This window comes from Pavona decussata, unplaced genomic scaffold, assembly GCF_977016875.1.
Source record: "Pavona decussata unplaced genomic scaffold, jaPavDecu1.1 SCAFFOLD_426, whole genome shotgun sequence".
In the NCBI taxonomy this organism is placed as follows: domain Eukaryota; kingdom Metazoa; phylum Cnidaria; class Anthozoa; order Scleractinia; family Agariciidae; genus Pavona; species Pavona decussata.
In genome coordinates, this window is record NW_028145783.1 from 796,796 (window position 1) to 807,500 (window position 10,705).

Below are 10,705 nucleotides of genomic sequence, written 5' to 3' on the forward strand. Positions count from 1 at the left end.
CTGGTGAAATGCTAGTGCTAATCCAGTACCCAGACCTCTCCGCTAACCAGGAAAATGTTGGCCTAACTAATTTTAAAGCCTCATGGTTATGTGATACGACCAAAAGGCAGTATGGGTACCTGCAAATCTTTTGTAATGTGGGTGGAATTTTACGGTTTTCATTTGAAAGACGACATAGGATGTAATTCTGTGATTTATTTCCTGTAACGACACTGCTGAGTTTAATAAATTTGTGTAGGTAATCACATGATTTTGCGTGCAATTTGGAACTAAAATGAGCACGAGTAAATTTTTCAAAGGTTAAGAAAATCAGTCCACAGTTACTCACGTCTCGATGTGATGACTGCATGCCACCACGCGTGACATTTAGCTCCTGTACCCGCCAAACGGAGGACCAAACCACTTCCCTCGATCGCACTTGCTTTATATCTATGGTGTCCCAATGTGCTGAGGACTCGCGACTCGTTCGGCCGGATGTTCGATTCAAGGAGAAAATTTTCGGGTTCAAGATTAGTGAGACCGGTATTTATTCCCCAAACAAAGTCTTGGAAAGCGCTCAAAACTCTCAACGAACCTCTTCCACTCAAAGGTCACGCTCTTTTGAAATCTCACCAAAAGTGAGCTTGGGTAGTCTGTGCTGTGTACTCAGATTAATTGGCCCCAGATCTCTTCTACTTTCACGTGATGTTATTTATTTATCTGCTTCTCAAGTGAGCAGCATAACCTTTTTGTTTAGGGTTGTATTTTCCAAATCTTATTCTAGTGTATAATTCTTCAATGTTACTTAGACTTTCTCTGTGACGTTCTTTCCCGAGGAGCTCTCTATGACCCTGCTTTAGCAATTGCACGGAAATTTTCCTTGAAAATCCAGAAGAGCAATGGCTGACTCCATGCAGAGTGTCGATGTTGTTGTCGTTGGTGCTGGAATGTCAGGTCTTTGCAGTGCCTATGAATTGCTGAGGAGACGGCCTAAAAGCAAGATTGTTATTCTTGAAGCAAAAGGTCAGTATAGCGTATTGTAAACTCTGTATACAATGTGTAATGTTGAATCCTTTGCAGATATCATGATTAGCGCGTGACCTTTTGACCAAATGATTACCATACTAGTACTGGAAAGTTCATATTACATTTCATACGCCGAAGTTTCACGTCACGATTTTAGCATCAAAATCATTAGGTTGTTACTAAGTAATAGTAATAGGACTGAGTGGAGTACAATTTAAGCCAGGGCCAGGGAGTAATCGTAAGACAGGGAGTAAGATTTGAAATTTCGAGGACGATTACGTAGGCTGAATTGTACGACACGAAGTCCGCTAATGATGTCTCCCTTTGGGAAGGGCTGCGTGGAAATCTTTTCAGATTGTGTTATGTGTTACGCATTGCTTAGACTTCTGCTTATATGTCAGTTTCCACTACTGAAATAAATTAACCCAAGGCCCGAGTGCTACTGACCTCTCTTGTTCTTTTGTTTATATGCTACCCCTTTTGGGCGTACCCCTGAGGTTACCCCTTTTGTGGGGAGCCTCTCCATACAGCCTATATCCTATAAAATAAAGAACCCCTGAATAAGTAAGTAAGCAGTCTTTATTAGAGCGGTTTACAATTGAGTGTCATAAAACCAAAACCAAAACAATTACTCTGGCTAATCAAATCATGCAGATGCAAACTGCGCAATGAACCAAATTATCAGAATTCAAAGCAAATACATGTAAATATCTGTGCCAAACGTGTGAAAACGTGTGCGAGTGAGGCACAATTGGGTTTGGTCTTACATCTTATTGGTTGAGAAAGTGGCGCAAGTCTAAATATCAACCTCTCCAACTTTTAAGAAAGTTTATTGCCTACTTTTTAACAGGGAGAGTAGGAGGCAGACTTGACAGCGCTGAGCTCAAAACTGCAAAGGGAACTGATAGATGGGATCTTGGAGGCCAGTGGGTTTGTAGGTACTGTAAGACTTAAAATGTTGTTTCCATTGACTTAAGAAAGAAGCAAGTACTGTTTTCAACTGAAGGTTAAATAATACCTTGGTGAAAATTATGTGGCATAAACTTAAGGATAAGGGCACTCCCCCATATATTTATAAAGCTGAGAGTGATGTATTTTTTCAGTTATCACTTGACACAAAAGAAAAAGAAAATCCAAGTTCTCCCAATAGGATTCTGAATCTGTGACCTTCCGATTACTAGTTTGGATGCTCTACCACTGAGCCACAGGACACTCGTGGGAGCTAAGGCCATTAAACTAGCTATATAGGTTCATGTGACAAGTACATCCTGCATACTGGTAGGATTTAAATGTGGATGTGTGGCATATGCACAATGAGAAGATAAATGTGATCCTACATTTTAATCCTGATAACTGAGAGTGATGTATTATTCAGTCAGTGACATATTCAATTCAATTCAATTCAATTCAATTTTATTCACACTAATTACAACGAAAGACAATACAATTTATAGTAAGAAAAAAAATTAAACGTGCAAAGCAATTTATTTAGTGATCATTATACATTCTACGGAAGAAGTGCGTAGTGGCCAAAGGAGCAAGGCTTTCGTGTTGGCCACTACCTCTGTGCAGTTAAATAAAATAGGGGGAAGTAGAATTTATAATATACACACTTGGAAAAAGAAAATCTGAGTTGTTCCAACAGGATTCAGTATCTTATGGGCCAAATCATTCCAAAAAATTTTTTTTTTTTGAGTGTAAGAGATGAAAGCGTTATTGGTTAAATTATTATTAATATATATTTTTTTCAGGAATCAGAAGGCTGTCATGAATCTTCTTGAGGAATTAGATATTGAGATTTACAACCAGTGGGACACTGGAAGCAAGATCATGCAGACCAATGATGGTGCCATTAAGACATACTCCAGCTCGCTGCCGCCGCTGTCATATTTAGCACTTCTGGACTTGTGGTGGTTCACTTACAAGGTAACAGTTTGTATTTTGTTTTAGCTGCTTTAAGGAGAAGGAAAGAGCTCAGATGGGATGAGGGGAGGGGGTTGGGAGATGGGAGGGGGGATAATCCCTTACAAGACCCATACAGATATTTGCAGCTCAATGGGGTTGTGATAAATTGTTCTTGTTCTATATGTTAAACTTGGTATCCAAATTTGACGCATTTTTTTGAAAATGGTGTAATATTGCAAAATGTACAGAACTGAAGCTTTAATTTTGAAATACGAGCAGTGATAATTTTAACTTAAAGTTATACTAAGGGAATGTGCTTGACAAAATGTGTTCATTAAATCATTATAGTGACTACCTGATGCATGCAGAAATGTAGAAAATGTAACCCTTTCATATCATATACCTACCGTTGATAGAAGATAGCACCGTTTCACATGTCTCTACTAGAAAAACTGTATCTTTTTTCAGTTGGTCTGTTCAAGATATTTTGAAAGACCCAGTTTTCTCTACCTTTTTCTATACCTCAGCTCATGAAATTCCTTTCCTTTTATATACCTCCAGCCTGAAAAAGGTATCCCTTTTGGGCAGAGCCTCCTATATAGTACATATAGAGAGTACCCCCCCCCCCCCCTTTGTAATCAGAATAATCAGAATATATAGCCTTCCATTTGGTGGGATGTGTGTGCCAGGTATGACACACCTGGGCAAATTTTATGTGTCTATAAATGACTACATTTTTATTGATGGTAATCCCGTTAATATGACGAATCACTCTAGAATAAACTGTGGAGTAGTGTAAAGGAAGGAGGAGAAGCAGACAGAGAGAATGAGTGGCAGGAAAAATGTGAAGTGCAGATGGAAGGAAGGATGTAGAAAGGGAGATCTACATGCATGGAACATAGCAACCTCAAAGTGCAGTGCAGTGAGGTGTCCAGCCATAGTGAGAGTGTCGTTCTGCCCCTTTTTTCCCAATCAAACAAATAGGGAAGATTTAGTAGTCTAGACACAATTGTTTGGAAATTATCTCTTTTTAACTTTTTACCTTGGGTAAGGTTGAATACATGTGCCAAGAAGTTCCCATTGATGATCCCAGCAAATGTCCTCATGCCACAGAGTGGGATGGGATGACACTAGAGACTTGGAAACAGCAGACCATATGGACCGCTGGTAAGACGCCAATACGGGGCCCAGTTGTTCAAAGCCCGATTAAACTAATCCTGCATTAAGGTGAACTTTGATTCGAGTTTAATTACTAATCAATAATTGATTCTACCAAAAGAGTTTTGGCCCTCAGTTTTGACTTAGACTTTTCTTTATCTTTAGCTTGAAATTAGCCTTTAGAACCATTTTTAACTAGCAGGATGAAAACCTCGATTAACTTTTAATCGTAGATTAGCGTTACTCAGCTTTCAAACAACCGGCCGGCCCAGGATTTTAGCAAGACTAAAACTACTACGATAACCGTATTTCCTCAAATAATAGCCGGGGGCAATTATTTCTTTTTTTTCACACCTAAAGGGGCCAATTATTTGAGGGAAGGCGATTATTCAAGGGAGGCGATTTTTTTAAATATTTCTCACATGTATGAGGTCGTGCCCTAAATATTTTGTTTCATTATACCATTAAATAAAAAAACTTATCACATCAAAAATAAACTGAACATGGGCTTTTTAAGTGTTTCAAATTTGTTTCGTTGATTAATCAATGTTCAATGTCAATATCTTCAGCGTCAGAGCCTGAAAAAGTGAAATACAAACATTACCATCAAAAAGACTGTAAAAAACTGGTGCTTTTGTAACCATTCAGTTGTGACGAGTAAATGAAAGCTTGTTTGTTACCCGAGATGTCAATTTTTAACTTGAGAGGGAGGGGATAAAAGAAAGAGAAAATGGCAAGGGGGGGGGGGGGCGATTATTCGAGGGAGGCGATTATTTTAAATATTTGAAATCGTCAAAGGGGGTAATCGAGGGAAGACTATTATTCGAGGAAATACGGTATTTCTAGATGCTAAAATTACCATTTCTATACAAGTCATATGAAGATTAAAATTATGACTAAAACTAATATTATAATAAATATTATTATAGTATTATTATTTTATTGTTAAAATCTGACACATTGGATATGCTGTTCCAGAGTTTTGATTGGGTTAGCTGTCATGATAATTATATAAGCCATTATACCATGCCTCTCAAGTTCTTCAATATACGTTGTCCCTAACAGTCAGAACTGATTACTCAGATATTCTGATACACAATAATATTATTTAGGCATTTTACAAATACACTAGCAAATATATCCTGAACCAATGAAGAGAACTCATGGACATGGTGTCTTCTGGCCTACAGACACTTCAAAAACTTATTAATAATTCATAAGCCCATTAACCTTGCTGTCAAATGGTTGATAATTATACGGTATGTACATCACATGCAGTGACTTTATATCGATAAACCTCCTCCTTAAAACTGCAGTGTTTTATCAGCTGATAAAACACTCCTCATTAGCATGCGGTGTTTTTGTCATAATTATGCTGATTTCCAACGTTCAGAAAAGCATCATTGTTATGAACTCTATTGACAAACGCTTTTCCGGGAATGTTTTTGAAGCCATTCAAAAAATCGCAGCACATGTTTTATTGGGTCTAAAACCACTCAGCTGTGCCTCGCGGTTTTAAACCCGAAAACAATCCTGTTTGTTTTTTAAACCATCCAATCTGTTCTTTTGCTGTCCATTTTAGTAATATCCAACTGTATTGATTTTCGTTGTCATGCCCCCTCCTCATTCAGTATTAAACTCTCTGTTACCAGCTGTCAAAGAACTTGTGGACATAGTTGTTGGTATATTGTTTGGAGCAACACCTTCCCAGATGTCCCTCCTGTTTTTCTTACATTACTTACACTGTGCAGGGGGGTGGTCAGTTATTGTGGATCCTGATGCAAAGGGCTATGCACAAGAGTGGAGAATTGAGGTAAAAACAGTTTACAAATTTTCCAAGTTTGTGTTATTTATTATGTCTCAGGGCAGATGGCAAAAACTGCTCAGAGTAAATTACCTGCGTCCATATGTTCCCTACTTCAGTAAATTCTTGCAAGAGTGCAGTTGTAATTTTCAAAGATAAAGATCTGGAGGGGTTAATGAAAGCAAATGAAGTAATGAAAATTGAATTTTTTTGCTGTGTGAATTCCTTCATTCCTAATAACATTTAAATATGTTATTAAACCAAGACATTGCATTTGGTCACTAACATTATTGAACATTATACGCCATATTGACTCAATTTTTAGGGAACTGCACATAAGGTGACAGAATTGCTTGCTGGCAGAGTAGGAAAAGACAATGTGTATCTGAATCATCCTGTTACATCAATAAAACAGGTAAAATGGTCTTTAATTTCCTTTTTTTCTGAGTATATCTGTTTCATTCACCAGTTATAAACTATATCATCACATTTATTCCATATGCGCACATGCCACACATTGACATTCAAATCCCAGCAGTATGAAGGATGTTTGTCCCATGAACCAGTTTAATGGCCTTAGCTCCCACGAGCCTCCTGTAGCTCAGCTGTAGAGCATACATCCGAACTAGTAATCGGAAGGTCATAGGTTACAACTTCTGATAGCTGTACTCAGGATTTCCTTTTTCTGAGTATCCCAGGCCTGTGTCAGTCACTGACAGAATAATACATCATGTAAAATGTTCATCACTTTTTTGGTTAGCCATGAGTTGAAAAAGAAAATTAAACAGATCATTGAATTAAGCATCAGAATGCAAACAGTGGAAAAGTTTGAAACATTTCATTTAGTTTTTTTTTTCTTTATTTTTGTTTGATGTGTTTTTTTATATACTTCATGGTAGCAAATCACATAATCACCCTTTGTACACATACTTGATGTTAGCAAACAGTGCAATTTTTTTTTTGCTGGTGTATCAATTTTTAAATTTGCAAATTTAAAAGTTGTGTTAACTGCATACAGTGAGTTGTATAAGCCGTTTCTGTTTTTTTTTTTTTGGTTACCCGTAAATCATTTTTGAACCAAAATTAATACCTGCTCACTCATAACTCTCTTTCACATACCCAGACCTTCACTGCCATTTTTTTTGTTCACTAGGATGATGACCATGTGTTTGTGATCAGTTCTGTTGGCCAGTCATTTAAAGCCAAGTTTGTCATACTTGCTATTCCACCCCATCTGATAGGTGAGTGAATCTGAACGTCAAGTAATCATTTCAGTTAAGTTACAAACTATAGTAATAATCAAAGATTAGGGAGTGCATTCGATGATTTCAATCCCAGGCTCTCTCTCCTTTGCCAAGTTGGTGATGTTGTCATCCGCCCTGCAAAATCTGTAGGGGATGCCAGATAAGTTTTCTAAATACATTGTACAACAAAAAACATAATGTAATGACTTGCACAATCATAGATCTGTTTTCCTTTGTTTGGTACTTGGTTATGAATGTTGACTGCTAAACATTCCTTATTTTTGCATTTTGGCTGCTGTATCAGTATTACACCTGCCAACTTTTTCTGAGTCAAACGCGTGAGATTTTTGCCTCGTCATGAGCGGGATTTCCGAAAACGTCCGAGCCACTTCCGAAGATTTCCGACGATTTTCTGAAGACTTCCGAATGTTGCCGAGAATGTCCGAAGATATTTCGACGACCTTTGAACACTTTCGATTCGAATGGATTGTATACATTTAAAAACTTTTGCGATTGTTATAAAGAGCAAAGAAATAATACATAACAAATCTGAAATGAAATGAAGTTTTTTTAGAACAACTAGTCCGGATTTGTGAGTCAGGCGTGAGAAATTGTCCTTAATGCGTGAGATCGCTGTCTTTAGTCCGCAGGCGTGAGACTCACGCATAATGCGTGAGAGTTGGCAGGTATACAGTATACCCATCTCCAAATTAAAAGTGACTGGGATGAGCAAGGAATTTGAAAGTTGTTAGACTGTGGAAGCTTTATTCCATAAATTTCAGGAGAAAGAAACTACTGTTATGCAGTCTAACATATTTGCTTTGAATTTCTTGGCATTTTGTCTGTGTTTATTGGCCAGATTATGTTATTAATATGTTACTTTCTGTTTTTAATTCATAAAGATGTAAACGCAAATAGATTTAATGTATGTATCATGTATCATTTTAAAGCTTTCTCTTCCAAGGCCAGATTGAATTCACTCCACGACTACCATACAACAAACAGCGACTGATTCACAACATGCCTCCATCACACTTGACAAAGTTTGTAGCCACTTATGCGACAGCATTCTGGAGAAAAGCTGGTTTGTCAGGAGACATGGGTAGGAGTTCGCGTGAAGGTCTTTGTGAAAGTAATCCAATTGCAATCACCTTTGATGCCACAACAAATAATGGAAACCCTGCCATTCTTGGATTCATCACATCTTATGCTGCTGCCAAGTGGACATCTGTAGTGGTAAGTTTGCTCTGTTACCTGTCAGAGCAGTGTTAGTTATAATGGAGAGGAGGGGATGTGGTACTTTCCTCAAAAACATGTTTACAAGAGAATGAGAGCTTTGCCCTTGTGGGTGCACAATGTATAGTAGCTGTGCGCATTACTTTGTTTTGTGTGGTGTTCTTTGGTGTACCTTTCTGAAGTGAGGGATTAATAAGGGATGAGGGATTATTGACTTACTGGTAAGTCAGGGTGAAAAATCATATTATATATCTACCCGATGAAACCTTTAGACTTAGTGCTTTTCATGAAACTATGCAGAATCACAGGTTTTGTAGCCCCCAAGAAAGTTTAGAATGATGCAAAAAGAGAGAAGAGGGAAAGAGAGAGAGGAGAGGGGAAAAAGAGGACTTTGCAACTTTTGTTTTTATATTCATTTGGCAAAAAATCATTAATTTTGCATTGTACTGTCAAAGAAGCATGACATGAGCGGACCCGTTTTCAAAATTCGGGTAGGTAAAAATGTTATTATCTTGATGGCATGTAAAGTAACTACTAAGTAAAGTTGCACTACAAGCCTATAAAGTGGCCCACGTGGCCAAAGTTTAATTTAATTCCTGTAGCATGAAGCAACTTAAGGATCGTTGAGCCTACTCTCCCCAGATGGACATGGTATATACTAGCTAGTCCATCACAGCGTTGCTCCCAGTATGTCGACAGTACTTATTTATACACCTGGAGAGACAATGTACAGTAAAGTGTATTGTCTATTAGTAAGGAAACAACATGGTAATGCAGAGATCAGCCTAACCTCAAACTGCCAACCCTTTGGTTTTCTGATCAAAAGTTAGATTAAAAGTTTGATGCGCTAACCACTTCACCACAGACTGCATCTCCATGTAGGGTCAGGATTATAAGCTCTGTCCAGGGCACTGTCCCTCAACATTTTAGCCTACCTGAAGTTCAAATTCTGGGATGGATTGATAGCATGACTTTATAAGTTAATCAAGTGTATTGCATGTATTTGGATCGTTTTGTAGGATGAAGTGAAAAAGGAAGCCATCCTGAAGTCTTTAAAGTTGTATTTTGGACCTGAAGCTGAACATCCTTTAGATTTCTGTGTCAAGGTAAGCATGTTACTCCTCTAATTCTCCTGAGCCCCACCCAAATGCAAGTGTGCCCAGAGATTGTTTGCTGTGCAGAGTAGCGTTAAATGCTGTGCTATAATATAACCTCCAGCGGCCGGCAGTACATACAGTCATGCGAGTGTGTAGCTAAATGATAGGATAATTTGTGAAGCCGTTACCGTGTAGGTTCTCTTGTCGCTTCATCTGAATGTGTCTTCCATGGCTGGTTATCCTCAAGGACAATCCATCAGAGTTCCTTGCCCTTTCCCTTTCATGAGTATCATCCCTCCTTTAGTGTCGGGCATTACAATTTGCCAACAGGGAGCTCAACCTAACAGTGAACAGGACTACTCACTGGCAAAAATATAATGATTTCTACATGGGAAAAGTTACTGTCAGTAAGTTGATACTTAGGTGAAACCGCAGGCCAATGTAGATGAGATGGGTAAAAATTCACATGATATAAACTTAAATTTATGATAGTTGTTTGATGATAACATTAAATTTGTACTTACCAACATGAGCAGTGATGAATTCTCATAGTTTACAAATAATTATATTAATTTTTAGTAATTCTGGGAATCCCGTGCCAATGCAGGAGGGCACAATGGCAAAGGCACTGTCATTGCATGCCAAAGTGAAAGACCAAATCTAATTATGAATTTAATTGGGAACATATTTTAATTACATACTGCTACAAATAAAATTAATAAAATTTAATATATAATTATAGGTGAAAAATACTTGACTTTTTTTACTGATCAGGATTGGTCAAAGGAGAACTGGAATGGTGGATGTCCTGTGAATGTGATGGTTCCAGGAGCTGTTATAAATTATGGAGATTGTTTAAGAGAACCTTTTCTTCGGTAAGAGGAATTAGATGGAAAAAATTAGAGACTCAACCGGTGATTGCATGTGTACACAAAAGCTTTTGTTGCAGCTGAATGATTAGGTACCTTCAGTTGGGGAAACACATGGTATCTGTCATCAGATTGTCTGGAAATTCCAATTTAGCTTCATACTTCCTGACAATAGTTTATACATTCCCCCATCCCCAACTACTGCAACTTTCCAGTGACCTTCCAAGGAGGGGTGGGTATGGCTATTTTCTGGAACTTGATATTACCAAGTTAGTCCACCATACACTGTATATGTTAGAGCACTTTGGGTCAGAAGAAATCAATTTGTGTTCATCATTTAAGTCTTGATCTTTCTCCACTTGCCATTCTCCTCACTACCCTTTTCCC

At 38.0% G+C, this 10,705-nt stretch overlaps 1 protein-coding gene across 1 annotated transcript in view; it reads left to right on the forward strand.

Annotated features, from left to right (window-relative positions):
• The first annotated feature begins 712 nt into the window (after positions 1–712).
• The window catches only part of LOC146450803 (putative flavin-containing monoamine oxidase A), a 13,385-nt gene continuing 3,392 nt past the window's right edge, over positions 713–10,705 (forward strand). Inside the window, exons 1-10 of the mRNA XM_085100002.1 lie at positions 713–1,002; positions 1,856–1,943; positions 2,757–2,931; positions 3,963–4,077; positions 5,721–5,881; positions 6,198–6,287; positions 7,026–7,113; positions 8,081–8,352; positions 9,372–9,458; positions 10,224–10,324. Coding sequence (XP_084956128.1) covers positions 879–1,002; positions 1,856–1,943; positions 2,757–2,931; positions 3,963–4,077; positions 5,721–5,881; positions 6,198–6,287; positions 7,026–7,113; positions 8,081–8,352; positions 9,372–9,458; positions 10,224–10,324 — 1,301 coding nt within the window. The 5' untranslated portion in view covers positions 713–878. The remainder of the gene's footprint in view (positions 1,003–1,855; positions 1,944–2,756; positions 2,932–3,962; positions 4,078–5,720; positions 5,882–6,197; positions 6,288–7,025; positions 7,114–8,080; positions 8,353–9,371; positions 9,459–10,223; positions 10,325–10,705) is intronic.